Source organism: Barbatula barbatula (genome assembly GCF_947034865.1).
Source record: "Barbatula barbatula genome assembly, chromosome: 2".
In the NCBI taxonomy this organism is placed as follows: domain Eukaryota; kingdom Metazoa; phylum Chordata; class Actinopteri; order Cypriniformes; family Nemacheilidae; genus Barbatula; species Barbatula barbatula.
In genome coordinates this window covers 7,523,610-7,544,607 of record NC_136767.1, presented here as the reverse complement: position 1 = coordinate 7,544,607, position 20,998 = coordinate 7,523,610, and the positions used below count along the sequence as shown (strand labels likewise).

Below are 20,998 nucleotides of genomic sequence, written 5' to 3'. Positions count from 1 at the left end.
CTTAGCCAACGGGTTGGCGCGTATGGTTGGGTTAAATTAAGAAAGATGAAAACATCAGATCACAATTCATGCCCAATTTAAGCAGAAAACCACAAAATGACAATGGTTCACTTCCTTTTTCTTGCAACTGTTACGCATAACTCACATCAGATACAATGTCAACAAGTATAGACCCCTTTATGGCCAACACCACGTTTACATAACACCATTAGCTGGAGGCAAAACAAAGGGAATATTGGAGGCGGCCAATTACAAACCAGCACAGATTCGGCTACATAAGGAGTTTAAAATATTATCTTGTTGTGTTGTTTAGAACCACAATCGACAGAATACAGTTTCCTATTTGATATTTTTAAACATATCTTCTGCCATTGCCAAACAAAAACACTGAGCCTTGTTTACAGCAGTAGGTAAAAGAAAGCTGTAGTTAAACACAATAAAACGAGAAGAGCAGAAACGATCATTAAAAATCCTCTAGTAACACTTCATAACACTTAAGATTAAAAAGCTACTGTCTTTGGTTGGTGTGGAATATGATTTGGGTATGTGTCTAAAATATCTCAAGTATGCCCGAATCAGAAACTGGGGAATAAGGTTATTTTTCATGTAGCGTTAACTTTTGAACACATAGGTTATGCTAGCTAACTTTGTTAGTTATTCGCAGAGCAGTTAATTATCGGCCAGAAACTAAACAAAGGAAACTGTTTGTCATCTCTTCTCCAGTTGTCACAAGTGCATTAGTATAAAGAGAGAGGGAACAGTGAGAATTCAAGGCTCATGTTATTTGTCAGGTTTGTGTTCAAGTAAATGCATTTGCTAACGTTTGCTACCGTTAGTACACGCAGGCATCTATAGATGTTTACGCTCTCAGTTAAGCCAATTCCTTGCATTAAAGTTAACTTTCCAAAACAAAAGCAGTCCTAGACAGTAAGTGACCTTACATGTTAAAATTCAATCTAACTAAATTTCTAGTCATTGTCCAAAAGTGCTACATAGCATTAGTAATGAGGTCAGGGGGATCTTTCTACCGCCACCTTAAGCTCCGCCCACAAAAACGCTTCACAATGTTTACTAACAGTAAAGACGTCTATAGTTCATGAAACATCGCATACAGAATTATGTCATGCTGTGTTTGAATTTGTTCTAAAACTAAAATGATTATCATATTTAGTAAAATGTGATTGACATTTAAAAATGTTTATTTTAGTATTTCCACTCTTGCGGCTGACTGTTACTCATGAAAACATGATGTGACATGCAGTGAAAATCTATGGTTATAGGGACACTTGGCAGTCATGAAATTTTCATGCTGCCGGGACGGGGAAACACATTCTTGTTGACTATCATCTGTACCGCATTTCACGAGTTCACCCTCGCCAATAAACAGCTCCTTGTTAGGATAGATTGGTAAAGCATGGGCACGAAGGTTATGCACATTTGCCGTGTTGTGCAGGGAGTGGCCTCCAAGCTCCCCGGATCTATCCGAACCCGGAGCAGGGCAAGTGCGCCGGGCTCTGAACCGGCTTGAGCCCAAAACACCCCCCCCCGAGGGTCCTGCGGGACTAGAGAAAAATGAAAGGAGCTGGGGTGGAGGAGGGATGCTTATCTGGCGAGATGCATCCGGTAAGATTGTTTGTCTATTTATGCTAGAGCTTGCTGGAGCTGATAGGGTAGATACAATGATTACTGATGAGGAACCAACTGAGATAATTAAAATGAGATCACGTTCTCGGCTGATAGGTGATCGCTGCTGATGGAACATCTGGCCGATTTATATGCTTAGGTTCCTACAGAGCACTAGTTGGAAGCTCGGGCCCCTGCGGGTGCGGTCGCTTCTGCGATACTGGCTTCATGGCGAGTGGTGCCGTCTTCGAGATGAAATGCTGGCTGCCTTGTGAACGCTGGCTGAGTGACAAAGCTGGACATCTGGTAACTGTGAATGCGACAAGGTGATAAGGTGCAAAGGTGATCAGTGACTTGAATCTAAGTCGATAGGTGCAAAAGTAATGCGACCTTCATGGAGTCATGCGTCAAAGTGGCTGAGGTTTGAACTAACATCTGAGACTATCAGATGATATGGGAAAGGAGTGTTCGATGGGCTTCCCTGAGGAGCGACAGGTCCGTCCAGATGTTGCTTCTAAAAGCATCCAATGACCATCGGCCTAGGGCTTGGATCTGCGGCTGGGATAGGCCCTTTTGGGCAGTTGTGGTGGCTGCGCCTATGCGGAAGGAGTGACCGGAAAAGTTGTCTGCTGGGATGCCAGATTGGAGCAGGACGGCTTTAAGGTGCTTCTGAAACCAGAAGCGTGAGGCCGGGCGATTAGAGTCGTCGACGAAGAGGGGATCCGATTAGGCCACTGACCGGGGTTGTCTGTAGCAAAAGTAGGCTATGAGGGTTTGATACGGCTGAATCGGTGACTGGAGATTGAAGACGTAGACGAAATGGCCTCTCCTGGTCTGGTCAGTCTTACTTTGCTTAATTGAGTAAGAAATCGTCTCCGAATCCAGCACTTGGAGGTCAGTCACGATGGGGTGAACCAAAGGGTCGAATTTGGATGTGGTGGTGATCTCTGAGCATCGTAGAAGGCCGCTTGTATGTCTAACGGAAAAGGTTTGCGCTAGTGACGGCTGCGAAGAATTGTGGTCCGGAGACCTGCGCTTGTGTCCCCAGCGGAGGCAGCCTCACGCTGGAGAGCCAAGAGCCCGGGGCGGGAAAGGCAAATCTAATGGCGGCCACTTGTGCGTCTAACGGAGCCATGCTCACGCTAGCGACGGCGCCGAAGAATTGTGGTCCGGAGACCAGCGCTTGTGTCCACAGCGGAGGCAGCCTCCCGCTGGAGACGTATGGGTAAGCTGGGTCTCCTGGGAGTTGCCGGCCAGCCTGGGGCGGTCAGCTGCAGTCGAGGTGGTGTCCCACGCATTGAGCTGAGATTCCGCGGGCTGCGGGGGGTACTCGATCGAGATATCTGTGGCTTCTAGCGGGTTCTGAGCGCTGCCTAGACTAGCCGAAGGCTTGCTGCGTCGGCTCGAGTGAGGTAGGCCATGCCAAGCCGCGGAGGTAGATTGCTCTTCCTGGAATGGACGGGACCCCGAGCCGAGCCTTACTCGTTGTTGGCAGCCGATTGGGCCGACCCCATCGAGGCGACGTCGGCCTGGGACGACAAGTAGAGGGTGTAGAGCTCTGGTTTTGACATCCGCATGTTGAATGGGACGTCCGCATTGGCAAGGGCCAGACGAAGGCTCTGGATCGTCCACTTGCTGAATGCGGGTATCTTGGGGAGAGCAGAGACGTATGATGACGCCGGTGAATGAGGTGGAGATCACATCGGTGGGAGCGATGACGAACCCTTCCTCTTAGGTGCACGCCGCTCAGAGCGTTGCCCCGAGGCAAAGCTTGGGAATAGTCTGTATAATCCGACCCTGGGCTGGAAAGCTGGGGTGCACATGATGGCACCGAAGGATCTGGAACAATAGCTACCATGGAAGCAACGGGAGTCTCTGACATATTGTGTTAATTGTTTTATAACATTGTATAATATTTCTATGGCACCCAAATTACACTAACCCTCGAGTCAGGTCTGAATTCTCTTTTTCTTCTAATCCTTTGGAATATCTCTGTCAACTCATCATGTCTGTCTCCCTCTGTGCTGGACTGGTAAGGTTGACAGGCTTGGGCTCTTAAACTTGCTGCTGCGGCAGTCGCCCCTTGGCTGTCCTGTCCTGGCAAAGGCTCGTCAATCATGGGGTCATCTATGTGCTCAATCAGCCATTCCATAGCCTGGGTCACAGACATCCTGCAGGAGAAGTGATTAAGTAAAAGTTAAACAAATGAAAGTGGAGAGAACATCACATTATGAAAAAATCTTTTTCTCCAACACACATTGAACCCTTTTATTCAATATTCTTCAAAAGCCATTTGCAAGGAAAACCACATAATTCATAAAACAGATTTTGCAAGTCTGTCAGAGGCTCGTTCTTGTGTTGATTTTGATGTTTGTTTTGGACTGGGGTCCTCAAGGAGGATCCACCCACGGCCAATCATAAGATTTACATACATTTACATTTGGTAAAAAAGCTGATGCTTTTATCTAAAGCGACTAACAAAGAATTCAGGGAGCAATAAGCGATCGTCATACAAGAGCAATAGTATAATAGGTGCTAATACAAAGTTACTAGTTTCAACAAAAGCTAGGTAGTGGACCTCTTGAGAGAAAGAGAGAGGGTTAGTGTAAAAAATTTTTTCATTTGTCTGTCAAGTATTCACAGAAGAGGTGGGTTTTAAGTAGTTTTTTTGAAGGTTGTGAGAGATGTGGTTGACCGGACCGAGTTAGGAAGAATGTTCCACCAGGAAGAAGTTGTGAAGGAGAAGGCCCTTATGAGAAGGCAATACAAGGCACCACTCGTTTGCTTATCGCAGGGTATGCCGGTGCAGATTCAGTGATAGTCCTGTAGGAAAGCATCAGTGACTTGAATCTAATACGGGCTTCAACCGGTAGCCAGTGGAGAGGGATGAAAAGGGGTGTCACATGAGGTTTGGTATGTGCGTGTTTGTTAATGACAACTGGTGTTCCGGGTTAAGTGTGAGATCTACAATATGTAACCCTGACTTAAAGTGAAGGTTACATGCTATGTCATACATTCTTTACACTATTGAACGTGCTGGCTTCTCCTGTTTAACATGGATAACTTATTAAAAAACTAGTTGGACGTGTGACGTAGCATTTCTGTGCTGGGAAATCCTCCAAGACAAGAACAAGCGAGACCAACTTTCTAAGTGAAGGATGTTATAGAAACAATGGATATAACGCAGGAATTTAATATCGTTTGTAACTGATAGATGCCGCGGTCCCAGTGCAAAATGTTGTCAGACATGAACTTCATGCGGTTAGTGCAACTATGTCATATGTCTGTGTTTTGTTGGCATAATTACATGCATAATTGTGTGCTCATGCTGTTGTGTGCTTGTGCTGTAATTCTGACCTACTGCCAGCCTCCCATACTGCAGCTCATGTTTTTCCGGAAATAATCGTACAGCTGTATTTATCTTTTATAAATGTGATCAAACTAAACACTCTTTGAAGATATGACGCAGGCAATACTACTGGGTACTCAAGATTAATATGAGATTGGCAGAAACTGAGAATGGCCATATGGCGCCAGAGACAGAGAGCCTCAAATTCTTTCTTTTAGGCCATTCTTATGTGGCTAGAGGAGAGAAAGGGCCATTAAAGTGTACATACATGTATCTCCACATTGTATGCTTGTTCCCATGATATGCTACCTTAACCAGGCATATGTGTTCAGCAATGTCCATAATTGCTTTCTTGTACAAACTATAGGTCAATCGTACTCATAACCCTGTCATATTTTATATCTAAATGCTTGTCTCTTCCTTCCTCTAATTATGGTGTATAGCACAGAAATGTATTTTATACCATACTCAGGTTAAATTAGTCTAAGACTAATACAGGCGACTATAAATGCAAATGAGCTAGTGAGCCAGACAAAGAAACATGTTTTCGCGCCCAAAATCAGCTCACATTGGATCGCCCAACCTAGAGGGGCGTGACGCCCTCAGGGTTAAAACATCTGTGCACAGAAGGAAATTCGCTCGTTCGTGTCCCTTCATCTCACGAGACCTGTCTCTCCCCTGGAGACAGCTTTTTCCAGCAGTTTGCTTCAGCTACATTAGTTCACCTTTGTCAGCCAATCCGGTTATCAGCAAGAATCCAACGGACTCACCCGCTCGCTTTAAACCAACAAGGACTCGGAAACCTTCTTCATGGCGCACCAGAATTTGTACCCAAAAAGCCAATGCAAGTATCGGATCTATTTCCAAATAGCTGCGCTTAAGCTTTTCCCCTTTTAAATAAGGAGATTGTCCTTGGTGGTTTATGCAGATGCGAATAGCTGATGTAATACTAACATTCGTTACTTTGTCTATTTCTTTCATTCTTTACTGCCTTTACGTTAATGTGTGTTGCTTCGTGATTGTTATTTGTTAGTTAGTTGGTTTGTTTGCCCTTCTACGTAGTCAATAAACCCGCATTTGTATTTCGCGCTTGGATTGTTTCTGTGTTTATTGATCACATCTTAATGTCACCTAAACTGCTTGATTTTGTTACGAAGACTGAAGTGGTACTGTACTACAGTAAGAGTATTGTTTTACAAGGCCAGGAAGGTAATATTTAATTTAATATACGATCTGCTGATCACCCGCTGGACGAGTGGATTTAGTTGTTGCTATTATTGATTCTGCTGCATCAGGTAAAGTGTACAAGATATTAATGGTTTAAGCACCGTAATTATATCCTACATATTTTACTGGGGTTAAATTCATAGCTCCCGAAATACACTACAGCACATTAATGCCAGTGTTCAGTGTCACCAAATGCAAGAGGCTTACACTGCAAAATCTAGGCCCCCATTAGGGAGCTCATACCACAACACAGTGCACCTAATTCCAACATACAGGACGGTCTTAAAAAGGTCAAAACCTATTACCAAAGGTCCATATGTGGTCTGAAAATAATATAGAGTCCTTAAAAGGGATACTGAATAGAGTCTGCTGATTTAGAAGAACTCAAATATCATACTGTACTTTAAATCATATTTGCTTATTCAATAAATCATGATTAAAAACATTAAATTGTTGTATTTACTGGTTTAAGCGTAGAGCCTTCACAGCACGACTCTCAGGGAAACCCATCTCAGTCAGCTGCTGCAGGGCTGTTTCATCCACTCGGTCCTCCTCATCCTCATCCAGCATAGCTAACAGAGGAGAGATACACAGAATATTTGCACACTATCAAAAAGCTAAATATTATATCCCATCGTGGCTTTTCTAATATGTTCAGTGTGCACTGTAAAGAGCATAAACGGTACAAGATGATGCACTGTTAACTTATAATAGCTTACTTACATAGCAGAAACAAAAAAGTAAGCTATGTTGACTTTGTTTCTGCTATGTTGACTTTAAAAAATGTGGACTCCTTTACGCATGGGGCTATTCCGAAAAACACTAGCCACACTGCATTCTCTTTTTTTCAAAGTGCCCAGGGCAGGGTTTCCCGAAACCTTCTTAACGCTATGTCATTCTTAAGTTATACCTAAAGAGCGATATAGTCTTAAGAACGACATAGTGATACGAAGGTTTCAGGAAACCCAGCCCAGGACTTTACGCTCATCGCGGCATCTGTCATTGCTAAGCAACCATGGGCCACGCTTGCCGTTAAGCTGAGGAGGTATTAACAAAAGATTATATATGACCTGAAAATACCTTGCAATAACTCTGCTACTAGATTTTAAAAAAGGCTGTGATCATCTGTGTGATCGAGGCTGTATTTGATGCATTTGACAAAAACATCCGGATACTTTCATGCGTTCTCTGTTCTGGTGTTCTTGAGTATTGGAACCGGACTTTGATGGTTATGGATGACATAGAGCGAGAACACAAGGCCACTGAAGAATGCATATTGAGAAATGGCCCGCATGACCTGCGTTGCTCGTGCAGCATTCTGAAAAGCAGGTGGGCGTCGTGAACGTGGTGTAAGAACCCAAGGGCAGGCAGCGGGGATGAATGGGTTAACATCGATTTTAATTAAAAATACAAAACAAAGACTCAAGATGGGGAAAACACTAACCAAACTAAATATCAAGACAGAAAACAAATACTTCCCACAAGGGGGCAAAAACAAATAACCAAGAATAACAAACAAGGAACTTGGAATATACATACACGGGTACAGGAACATGAACAAGGCATGGAACACAGCATACAACAAAACGAACGAGCACAAGACAATAGACATGAGGGCATTAAATAGGGAAACTAACAAAGGAGATAACAATGGGCAGGTGTGGGGAATGAGACACAGGTGGAAAGTAATACTAGGAACAAGAGGGGCGGGCCCAATGACAAGACTGGAGAGAACGCATTTTATGTCCTGATTGAAAATAATACGTCTCTCTCCACATAAAACACGTGGGTCTGTCATGATTCTGCCCCTAGACCAGAAAATCAAGACAATAGAAGGCAGAATAATGACAGGTGGGAGGAGCTGAGGTGCCTGGTTGGTAAAACCCCCTGATACTTAAGTGACCACGCCCTTAATTATGCATAACTTTAAGGCTTAATAAAATTTAAACACATGAGTCATAAAAAAGATCAACCCGTCACAGTTGTCATGAAGGGCAAAATTAGCTATATAGACCAAAGTAATTTTTTTACCAGGCTGTAAACATGTTTTTCTCTGGCCATTTTAACATGGGGCTCAATGAGATCCTCTAGCGGCCAGTCACAAAAAAATGCAGTTTAAGTCACTTCCGGGTTGGTTTCACGAGGGAGTTCCGGAAGGTTGCAGCTCGGTCTACATTTAAAATAACGAATTTGTGCATGAAAAAGATGCTAAATGTGAGCAGCCTCTTTTAGAGAACGTCACACAGGGGCGCCGTGTCCAAAGAGCAGGAGCAGCACTTGTGCTACCACAGGAATTTTGCATTCTTTTTCAGTATTGTCAAACGGCAGTAAGTTATTCACTTCAACAGTCTATTTATTTGTACAGGAAAACACTATACTAGTAATGATTAAAATGCTGTCAGGTAGTAATTAAAGTGGGCATGCAATTGTGTCTCATGCATTATGACTTATTTACATGTTAAATGTGCTGTGTTCTCATGCTTGACATTGTCAAAAAACAAGTTGGATGTATGACGTAGTGTTTCTGTGCTCTATATACTCTCTGAAAGTTTCTATATACTTTCGAAAAAAATACGAACATGAAAATTCTTTCAGAACAACATTTCCCTTATTTCTAAGTCCCTTAAATAGCCCGCCCACGTGTCAACCACGGAGTGACACCAGCTTACCATCAAGATTGGCTGTGCAGTGGGCTTGCAGCTGCAGCTCATTAATCTTGCGATAGTGATAAAGGTGTGTGTTTGTATGTTCACGGCATTTTAGTGATAGATGTTTCATAAACGGTGGATAAAACGCTGGATTTGGAGATTGTTTGAAACTGATAGATGGCCCTGTCCCTGCTAAAAGATTGTTTTTAAATTCCTCTCTTTGTAATTGTACATATCCCTATTGGTGAATTTGCACGTGATGTGGTCCACGATACAGTCTTGGGTAAATGTATGTTAATTGCATTTTTCCAAACTTTATCTGGTGTGAAGTGTTTGTTCTTGTAGTAAAACAGACTCTGTCATTGATCCTGGAGTCTCACGTGAGCCTGTAAAATTAGGTGCCAAGATTTTAAAATAATAAGAAAACACTTAAAGCTTAAGTTATAACCTTTTTGAGCTTGTTAATTTTGTTATAATAATGAATGAAACTAAAACAATATACAAAGGTTACAAAGTGAGCGAGTGGGTTTGACGTGCAGGTGTGGAAGCGGAGGTCTGATTAGATAATTTTCCGGAACAACACGTCAGTCTCAAATTTGCATATGTCATATTTGTTACATAAAAGCTGCCCCCCGCTTCAGGCTCTTCATCCTGTTGACTGTTTTCTTGCTACTCTCCAACATGACGTTTCCACTCCAGCAACCACACTCCAAGACCCATATTACTTCTGATTGGCTAGTAATGTTTGGTTGAGAGTGAAAGCTGTGTTCCTTTCATACCATTGGTTGGCCAAGCTTTTTTAAATTTAATTTAAGATACTTCTTTTAAAGTAAATATTTTTTTCTGCAGCCAAATGCCGCAAGCCGGGGATCCAGCACAGTGCCGGAAAACTTTAATAAAAAATATCTTAATTTGCATTCTGAAGATGAACAGAGGTCTGACAGGTTTTAAACAACATGAGGGTGAGTAATTAATAAATGCGTGAACTATCCCTTTAATTGATATCCACTGTATGTATTAAAATAAAAAGTGACCACAACACATTTTCTTTAGTTTCAATACATTTTCTTTGTCAATGTAGCTCAGAATTGTCAAGTTCACTTAACTTATTTCATTATGCATGAAGTTTTTTTACTTAAATTTTTATTTAAGTCAACTAATCGCTTTTCACAGTGGAATACCTCCAAACCACTGTGATAGAACAAGATTATAGTGCACAGATATAGACACATTTGAAGGTTGAATAGTTGACGAATATGTATTTAAAAAAGCTTTTGCAGAACACCTTTTCTGAAGAAAATAAAAAAATCACATATTTACGTAAGATGAAGTTTCAGAAAATATAAGGTGTCACTAATTAGTAAACTCTTTCACTGCTGAGTATTTTTACCAAAATGTCCTATTTTAAGATGAGTGACAACTATAACTCTCCTATTGCAATAGAATTTTTTATTAAATCTACATTCATTTAATTAAAATTAAAATTACGAATTGAATCGAGATCTGACAAATCTGAATTGAACCAAATCTGTATTGATACCAAGTTTTACAAAAATCAGTAACAGAAATGAAATTTTCATGCCATTTTAACCAGCAATGACTTTATTATTTAGTGTCTGTACATTCAAAACTTACCATTGGCCTTTTTGAAAAGCTCAACAGCATCTGGATTCAAAGCCAGCAGCTTCTGAGATACCTCAATAAGAGACACCAGAATTTTTCTCAGTTCTGTCTGAAACTGATGGAAAAAAAAATTGTTAAAAAAATGTATTTGGGTTATTCCGTGTCAACTCAACCAGAGGTCCCTAGCTCAATATTTGTATTAGTTTTTTTTCTATTTTCGAACAAGCAAGACCACTAGTGATGAAAGCATATTAAATGCCAGATTAATAGTTAAAGGAAAACACCACCGTTTTGACATGTGTCACTATATTCTTCCCTCAACTTAGACGTGTTGATACATATCTGTCCCGTCTCAGTTCGTGTTCTTAATCACTCTAGCTCATGGCGCCACTATGTTAGCATTTAGCTTAGCAGCATTAATTCCAAACAGGGATGAATTTAGAAACCACCAAACACTTAAATGTTTTTCCTATTTAAAGACTGTCACATGAGTAGTTACACAAGTAAGTATGGTGACACAAAATAAAACGCGGCGATTTTCTAAGTGGATAAAAGATGATAACTATAATGTATGGCGGAAGAGCCCTCCAACCTCGGCACAGTAATATCATCACTCCTGAACAGTCACGTTGGTTGTAATGACGGAAGTGAGAGGGAGAGTTTTCAGGAGTGATGATGATGTGATAAAATTTTGGTTGATTTGACATGCAATGACAATTTAGGAACTTGAGACATTGCATTTCAGAAACAAACTCAACAGATTGTAAGTACTCACATCTCTGATGTTGTGCTGAGTTACTGTACGGTCAGTGTTACGAGTTGACAAATTAGCTGTGGCTTTAAGGATAGCATCCTTATCCGGAGCTTTGTTCTCCTGCTTCTGCAAGCAAACATTTGACTTCTTTTTTTAACAAGAAAAAGTTGACAATAGTGCATTTTTAGTAAAATAAAAAGCTTGCAGCGCTGTGGTTACAAAAAGCAGACAGCAATGTTCAGAGGCGGGCATTTCATACGCCATTTAATTTTTTAGAGCGTGATCCACGATAAAGCACCTTCCTTGCATGTTGTTATGGAAACACCAGGTCTCTTTTGTTGGTTAGCATTGAAAAAGGTGCTTGACGTAGGGTGGGTTTTTTTTCAGAAAAGTAAAACATTTTTAAACTCCAAAAGACCCTCTCAACTTCAACAAAAGATGCCGGTGCTGGTGTTTAAAAAAGTGCTCAAGATTTTTTTGACAACACAGGTCACTCCATAGGATTATAATGTAAAACAGACGCTAGCGGCTTCAAGGTGTAAAGTATTCCTTTACAATAAATTGAAAATTTGCTATCATTTACCCACCATACAGAACCAAATTCTCTTTCACGTTCAATATAGCAAACTGACGTAGAATCAATCTCTTGTGGCATCAAAATGACGTTGATCTCCGACGTCGATCCGGAATCTTTTTGCTCATCAGGGTAATGTTGAATCAACGTCAGTAATGCCATTCAAAACTCACTCAAAGAAATGAACTGTCGCTGCTGGTAGTTTTACTTAACCCATCCTTGTTCACAGTACACAAAGAATGCAAGTTACTGAATTAACACAAGTTAACAATGTTATTTATACTAAATATTTTGATCTGTCAGCTTTACTTAACAAGTGTTTGACTGGTCAACTTAACATTTTTGAGTATTGGACCTATTGTTGAGTTTACTTTATATAAAGTTATTTCAACATGACTGGTTGAGGGGAATTTTCCGTTCCCACCATGCAGTAAGTCTGTATATAATTTAGGTGTGAAAACAAAAATTACCATTAAGAAGGATAAATATTGAGTTTAATCAACTTAAAATTACTGATACAATCGAAATGGTTTGGATTTACTCAAATGTTTTGTCAATGTTACTTAAATTCATTTTGTTCATACAACTAAAGTGTTATTTTCCAAATTACTTATTCGATTTTGATTTCAGTTTGGTGAAAAGACGTTAGAGAATCAACACATTCAACACGAAATCAACGCAATTGATTTGCATACATAACATTGAATCGATGTTGACTTCAGCTCGGTGAAATTACTTAACATTTAACACAATAAACATTAAAAATGAACACGAACCATCTTAAAATACGTAAAATTAATAGATAAATTAGGATGTGTATGTAATAATTGATTAAACATCACATTCTGTTACATTCCTTTATTATTTATACAACATGCAGTGCTGCCAGTGAGAACGGACAATGAGTTTGCAACAGAAATGGAAAATTCATTAACATCCACTGAGGTGGCTCTGTTGAGGAATTAATTCCTCCCTAAAATACAAGACATCAATACAGTAGAGGGTAAATGGAAACTAAACAGAAAACTAATTATTAGATTTATAAAAGCAGATTTATTAAAAAAGAAAAACCGAAATATCACATGGTCCTAAGTATTCAGACCTTTTGCTCAGTATTTAGTAGAAGCACCCTTTTGATCTAATACAGCCATGAGTCTTTTTTGGGAAATATGCAACAAGTTTTTCACACCTGAATTTGGGGATCCTCTGTCATTCCTCCTTGCAGATCCTCTCCAGTTCTGTCAAGTTGGATGGTAAACAGCCATTTTCAGGTCTCTCGAGTGATGCTCAATCGGGTTTAAGTCAGGGCTCTGGCTGGGCCATTCAAGAACAGTCACGGAGTTGTTGTGAAGCCACTCCTTCGTTATTTTATCTGTGTGCTTAGGGTCATTGTCTTGTTGGAAGGTGAATCTTCGGCCCAGTCTGAGGTCTTGAGCACTCTGGAGAAGGTTTTTGTCCAGGATAGCAATGGCATCACATTCACATCATCAGCTAAAAACATGCGGATAGATCAAAGTGTAACGGAGGTCTGCTAGTGCATGTGCAATTGTGCAAGATGTTAGCGATCGCAATTTTTTCTACAAGGGCAAGGGAAACAACACCGGACCAACAGAAATGTATATATAGACATTTGCAAGCAGGATTGCAAGGACATTTCATTGAAGTGTTTTAGAGGTATGCGCGCACACACATAATATCAGTGTATTACACAGAACAGCTTTCACAGCCGATGTTCGACCGTTGGTGTTCTTAGAATGTGTGTAGCTGAATTCTTTTTACCAGCTGTAGGACTGTGATGAACGTGACAGTAATTAAGCGCGTAGCTCAGATAAATGTTTACAATCTCTGAAAACCAAACACTACTCCAGCGGCTTTTCCTCTTCTCCAAGGAAGGCCTCGCCCCGTTTTTCTGAGTATTCCTTTGGGTGGAGGTTATCCAAAAACCTGGAATAGTCTCATCATGTACCTGGGAAGTAAAGGGCGGTAGTACGATTCCAGCCGTTCTCTGTAGTTTCCAGCACACCCCACGGTCCAACACGATCTCAACATCCAGCTTGGCAATTCCACTATCACTCCTTACGAATCAGCCAGGAACCTCTGAGTCATATTTTATGAACAGCTGTCCTTCAACATTGCAAAGACAACGCGATCATGCCGATATGCCTTATTTAACATTCACAAGGTTAGACCCTACCTCACTGAGCATGCGGAACAACTCCTTGTCCAGGCCCTGGTAATCTTAAGGTTGGACTTCTGCAATGCTGTCCTTGCTGGTCTTCCTGCAAAGGCTATCAAACCACTTCAGTTGGTTCAAAACGCAGCAGTACGCCTCATCTTCCAACAGCCTAAAAGGGCTCATGTGACACCCCTTTTCATCTCTCTCCACTGGCTACCGGTTGAAGCCCGGAGTCACTGATGTTTGCATACAGGCCTATCACTGGATCTGCGCCAGCATACTTTCACACCCTACTACACCCCATCAAGAACCCTGCATTCAGCAAACGAGTGGCGCCTTGTAATGCCTTCTCATAAGGGCACTAAATCCCTTTCCCGCTCATTCTCCTTCACAACTTCTTCCTGGTGGAACATTCTTCCCAATGCGATCCAGTCAACCACATCTCTCAAAACCTTCAAAAAACTCCTTAAAACACACCTCTTTGGCGAATACTTGACAGACAAATAAAAAAACTTACACCAACACTCTTCTCTTAACAGGTAGTGGTCTAGCTTTTGTTGAAACTAGTAACTTTGTATTAGTACCTATTGCTTTTTGTATGACATATCGCTTATTGCTCCCCAAACTCTTTGTAAGTCGCTTTGGATAAATGCGTCTGCTAAATAACTAAATGTAAATATAGTCCTTGAAAAGCGAATTATGTTAAAGACGATATTGCTTGGCATTGAACTTTTTGCTTTATCATTTTGCAGATATTATTTATGCTCTTACAGCAACATAACACACTAACTAAACGTTGAAAATTGGCATCACAGGGAATGGCACCTTTAAGGTTTTCATATTAGCTTATTATCTTTTGTGTAGTGTGCTTTTTGTAAAGTCTGTGTTTAATATAAGCAAATGTCATTGTAATTTATTGTAGTTTTGTGTGTTTTTACTAAGAAAGATATTGAACCCACCATTAATTTAAGCAATTGCCGTTTAAGAGCTGCCGCTAATTCAAAACCAAAAGTAAAATTCGTCCTGTATCTTCTACCATCCCACAGCAACCCCCCCCCCCCATCCCCGGTGTCACCGGTACTACCAGTGTTTTACATGTCTATTAATCAGTGGGAAAATGTCATCATCGGCACAACCCTAATCATTACAGTCAGTAATGTAGCAGTATCTTTCTGCAGTCCAATAGACGGCAGTGCGCTCGTGGCGCTAATCTGAATGGTGATTCAATGCCAAGTTGTTATCTAGTTGGTAAGACAGAATGCTATAAAGTAAATAAATGTCTTTTTTTCCTCACAATGAGATTATCATATTCGTTTGCTACATTAGTAGAGCCTTATGATTTCTGCTGAATTTGTAACAATTTTGATAAATCAATAAAAAAAGCTTTACCATAAAGTGTATTATTACATTTTTTAACACCATGCCTCCATTACATACCTTTGTCATGTCAATATAAGTGTTTGATCACATCATTTGAGTGATCATATTCTGTTTATGTAGCCTACAGTGCATGCGGAAAGTATTCACAGTGCTTCACTTTTTCCACATTTTGCCATGTTACAGCCTTATTCCAAAATGGATTCAATTCATAGGCGGAGTTTGACATTCGAGCCAGGGGGGGCAAAAAAAAAATCATTGTAGCAGCTGGGACCTGGGCTATTAATTGGGGAACACAGCACTAACACATATGGACACAACAAACATGCTAAATAAACACATATATTTATTTTTAATCCAAAGAAGAAGAAAAAACAGTACAACAATACAATCATTCTATTAGTAAACAGGTAAGCCACTTGACTTTGCATCGCATCTTCGGACACAATTAGGATCAACGCAATAAAATGCGGACCACTTTTGTTAAAATATTATCTTCAACCAAAACGAAAAGATTTTTAAAGTTTTTCTTTCCTTTTTTCAAAACACATTGTGGCAATGAGAGCGATTAAAAAACAAGTTATATTTCGCATTTTGTTGTACTTCATGAAACATTTAAAACATTTTGAGACAAGGGGAAAAAATAAAAAAGACGCCATGTGAGAGGCTACAGTATGCATAGATACAAAATTGCCTTTCTCTTATAAGTGTGACAAGACGGAACATTTTCAACTGACAGTCACACAATACTCCCCACTTTTAATTTTTTATATCAGTGGGACCCCCGTCCCCATCCCTCAAAAGACAGCATATTGAAAGCAATGTGTTGAGTTTAAAGCAGTTATTTGGCAGAGAAATCAAATTTACAGACCTAGACATTGTCCAGACTAGTGCAACAGTAATTTTCGTTTTTTGCGTCCAGCATATGCGTCGATAATGGTCTCAGGTGAGAGCTTGGCCGTAATGTCGCTTTCGATGTGAAGGATCGCAAGAGAGGAAAACCTTGAATATCTGTGTCATTTGGAGCTCGACGTTTAAAAAATCTCCTTATGTCCATATTTTTGTCCATAGCTAGCTGAGAATCGCTGGACTTACGTTACTTGTCACATGACCCAGAGCCCTGAATTTTATTTTTACTAAAGGAGTATATGAAATCAGATGTATTACCTACCACCATTTAGTTGTTTTGTTTTATTTAAGATATTTATAATATATAATTTTTTTAAAGAATGCAATTATTTTTTTTGTTGAAACAATGCAATTACCCATTTCAGCCGCCAGGGGGGGCAATGCTCCCCCTGCCCCCCCGCAAACTCCGCGCATGATTCAATTCATTATTTTCGTCAAAATTCTACAAACAATAACCCATAATGACAATGTAAAAGAAGTTTGTTTGAAATCTTTGCAAATTTATTAAAAATAAAACAACTTAAAAAGCACATGTACATAAGTAACTAAAATCCTTTGCCATCAATATTGAGCTCAGGTGTATCCTGTTTCCACTGATCTTCCTTGAGATGTTTCTACAACTTGATTGGAGTTCACCTGTGGTAACCCGGCCAAATGGAGCTATCGGGAGACAAGGGCCTTAGTCAGGGAGACTCCAGCATGTCTCTGTGGAGAGAGGAGAACCTTCCAGAAAAACCTTCCAGAAGAACAACGATCTCTGCAGCACTCCACCAATCAGGCCTGTATGGCAGAGTGGCCAGACGGAAGCCACTCCTCAGTAAAAGGCACATGACAGCCCGCCTAGAGTTTGTCAAAAGGCACCTGAAGGACTCTCAGACCATGAGAAACAAAATTCTCTGGTCTGATGAAACAATATTTGAACTCTTTCGCCTGAATGGCAAGCATCATGTCTGGAGGAAACCAGACACAGCTAGTGACCTGGCCAATACCATCCCTACAGTGAAGCATGGTGGTGGCAGCATCAAGAAAAGTAATACAAATACAGCATTTCCAGTTCGTGTGTCCAAATCTTTGACTGGTACTGCACTATAATATACACAAAGAATATCTCCCGGTATCGACATTGGCCCCCAAAAACCCATATCTGCCAGGCTCTAATAAATACAGTCAGGGAAATAATTATTTGATCCCCTGCTGATTTTGGTAAGTTTGCCTGCTCACAAAGAAATCAAGGGTATTTAAAAATCATGGGAATTTTTTTATATAAAGGTTATAAATTGATTTTCATTTCAGTTGGTGAAATAAGTATTTGATCCCCAGCTGAACATAAATTTGCACTTTGTGGAGAAACCCTTGTTGTCAAGCACAAAGGTAAGACATTTCTGATTGATCACCAGGTTTGCAGATGTGTCAGGATACATGAGTCCACTCCTCTGTAAATCTTTAAGGTTTCTTAGCTATCACTCAGTAAATTGGAGTAATAGCCTCCTTCACAGATTTTATATAGGACTTGGGTCTAGAGACTGGCTAGGACATTTAATGTGCTTCTCCTTGAGTCACTCTTTGGTTGTCCTGGTAATGTTTTGGGTGTTTGTCATGTTAAAGGATCACCCACGACCCATCTTCAGTGATCTAGTTAAGTGGAGGAGGTTCTCATCCAAGATTTTCCGGTAGCCCCTCAATGGGTTGAAGTCATCCTGTACCCGTAGCAGAGAAAAAGCCCTAAAGCATAATGTTTCCAACACTGTGCTTCTCTGTAGGGATGGTGTTCTTGGGGTCATAGTCAGCATTTCTCTCACTCCAAAAACAGGAGTCAATTTCGGTCTCCAAGCACTTTCTCCAAAGTCTTTTCTGAATCATATTGATGTTAATTTTCAAACCTCCGACGAGCCAAGGGGGTGATTCAGGATTTCAATCTATTGTGGCATAGCGTGTTACCACTGGTTTGCTTGCTAACTGTGGTAACAATCGTCTTCAAATCATTAACAAGCTTCTTCTGGGCTGATCTTTAACCTTTCTCATGATCAGCTTTACCTCTTTAATCTTGCAGGCAGCTGCAGACCAAGGGCAATTTATTGTTATTTTGTATATCTTCTATTTCCAAATAATCGCACCAAGAGTCTTGTCCTTCTCTCCAAGCTTCTGTATGTAACCTATTCAAGGTTTGTGCAGGTCTACAATCTTGTCCCTGATATCCTTTGAATTTGATCTTGACCATGGTGGTAGAGAGGTTGAAATGGAAGATACAGATTCTGTTGACAGGCATCTTTTATATACATAATCAAATAATGAATTCCCTCACTGACACTGTACATTAATATAAAGCATCAACAGGGGCATCACACCTTCCGTTGCTGTTGACCAGGGTTGGAATTTTGACTGGGTCTCGGCTCCAGTGTGTTGGACATGGATTCTCTGCATCAGAACCCTCTGATAAAGCGGATGTTCAGAACAGAGGGACTGGATATGGCCATGCCTCATTGTTGGCGGTGTACTGGATCAACACTCCCTCAGGGTCTCCCCTGGACATAACCTAAGACAATAAGAACAATCACTGTTTTTATGTTCAATCACAGTCAGAAATCATAAGTGTTGAACAACATTCTGCAAGAGGCAAATGTTTTAAGCAAAACAGTGTTTATGTTTATAGCACTCTGTACTTTTTATTACACTTTACTTTAAATAACCCTCTCAGACCTACATAAAACACACTGTTAAAATCCTTTGAATCTGTTCAATTTACCTTCTATTCTTGTTTCATTACTGACTTTTTTATGCTATTTAACAATTGCTTTATAACTTTTTACTTATATTACTAAGCTGAAGTGGTGCTCCAGGTTTCAGGTTTGACTTTTGCCAAATGTGTATGGTCTCGAGCGCTTGGCCAGCTTACAGTGCACTTTCTTTTGGTTATAAACTAACAACACTGTAATTTCGTAATGCAGCAACATTCACAGCTCGAGTAGCACTTGCAACAAGCGTTTGCGGACTTGCCAAACATTGACCGAAATACTGATATGTATTTAGGAAACAAACAATGATCGTCATACAGGCCTTGTTAAAAACCAAGATACCGTTTAGTCATTGTTTGACTAACACCATCACATTCTCGCTCGGGCATAAAGTTTCATTTCTCATTGAAAGCTTAATTTTTTTAAATTATAATGTTTTACACTTGATAGATGCTGCATGTGACTGTTTTAAACAACTAAACGGCTTTACCATTTACCTCAGAGATTAACTGCTAAGCGCACCTCAGACAGGCAACTTCAACAACTAAATATTGTTAACTAAAACAATATTTACTAAATATATTTTAGTATAATGAACTACGTAAAATCAAAAAATGTTGCTTACCTCAGATGTACTCCGGTGTTGGTTGGCTACACAAAGTTGAAGCGTGCTCGAGCTAGCAGAACTCCGACTCATCCCACAAAGTTTCCAAATAAGGATGATTCTGACGTAAAACGTTCCGATGTACCGACCGAATAGTGAACGTTGATTCAATATTGAAGTTGGATTCATGACCGATACTGATACTTTTTTACAAAAATTCAACATTTCATCAATGCCAGTTTGCTATCTGGGGTATTATTGCACTTATTCTTTTAAGCGCACACATAACATATTGGGTTTACATAAACACAGTTATGTCTTAAGTGTATGTAAATAGTCAAATATGTATCAGAATATTCGATCAGTGCTTTCAAGTGCCTGCGGCTGTCTGTCATCAAAGTTCAAAACAAAAGACAAATAGAAAAATGTCTCTCTTGACTAACTAACCTCTTGTTTTACCTGTAATAAGAGTCAGCATCTTAGTGCTAAGATAAATGCCAGTACAAGTGTTTAGTTTAGATTTACTACTTGAAACCTATTTACAACTCTGCTGAATTCAAATTTGACTAAATAGCAGAGAGAATTCTGAAGTTAAGAGAAAGGTCAGGTTTCACCTTGTTGCTATGGATGATGTCAGCATGCTTACTGACTATGCCTCAGGTGACATGTCTGTCTCAGTCATTTAATCATAGAAATATTATAGAATGAGGTATCACGCTGACATATTTAAATTAAGATCTTAAAAGAGTAATTCACATTCAAAATGAAAATTCTGTCATCATTTAATCACCCTCTTGTCATTTCAAACCTGTATGACTTTCTTTCTTCAGCAGAACACAAAAGAAGATATTTTGACCAGCACCCCATTTACTTGCATTGTAAATGCATTAGTTACAATTTAAGTGAATGTGGGGCTGTGCTGTTCTGTTACTTCTGTGTTCTGCAGAAGAAAGAAAGTAATACAAGGGAGCGTGTAAATTATGACAGACTTTTAATTTCAAAGGTGAACCTTTTAAACAAAAACCCTTACAGAAAAGGCACATTAATTTCACATGTGATCAACGTGTTTTACATGTGCAAAAAAACATGTAAAATGGGATCACATGTGCAGCCTCGTGCAAAACATGATCACATGTAAAGACTTATTAGCAAATGTTGCACATGTGATCCTATGGGGTTTTACATCACTACGTCAAACTATCTTGTTAAGCAGTCATTCCTATTGCTCGTCGTTTGGCACGTGGGCGGGCTATTTCTTTTACCTTGCCATCGGCATGCGTTTCTGAGAGAATTGCCCAATAAAAGGAATAGGATCCCTGTAACGAAATTATATCCAGACTAATAAAAAACTTTCCAAAACAAGTTGGAGTGCTGGGAGAGTGTGTCAAGCACAGAAACACTA

The 20,998-nt window shown here is 40.1% G+C and overlaps 1 protein-coding gene across 6 annotated transcripts in view; it reads right to left on the bottom strand.

Annotated features, from left to right (window-relative positions):
• Positions 1-20,998, bottom strand: part of ubac1 (UBA domain containing 1) — a 35,911-nt gene that overhangs the window by 12,510 nt on the left and 2,403 nt on the right. For all 6 annotated transcript variants that reach the window (XM_079485683.1, XM_079485682.1, XM_079485681.1 and 3 more), the window contains exons 5-8: positions 11,246-11,350; positions 10,483-10,585; positions 6,663-6,771; positions 3,566-3,794 (exon numbers count right to left, since the gene is read on the bottom strand). In XM_079485683.1, coding sequence (XP_079341809.1) covers positions 3,566-3,794; positions 6,663-6,771; positions 10,483-10,585; positions 11,246-11,350 — 546 coding nt within the window. The remainder of the gene's footprint in view (positions 1-3,565; positions 3,795-6,662; positions 6,772-10,482; positions 10,586-11,245; positions 11,351-20,998) is intronic.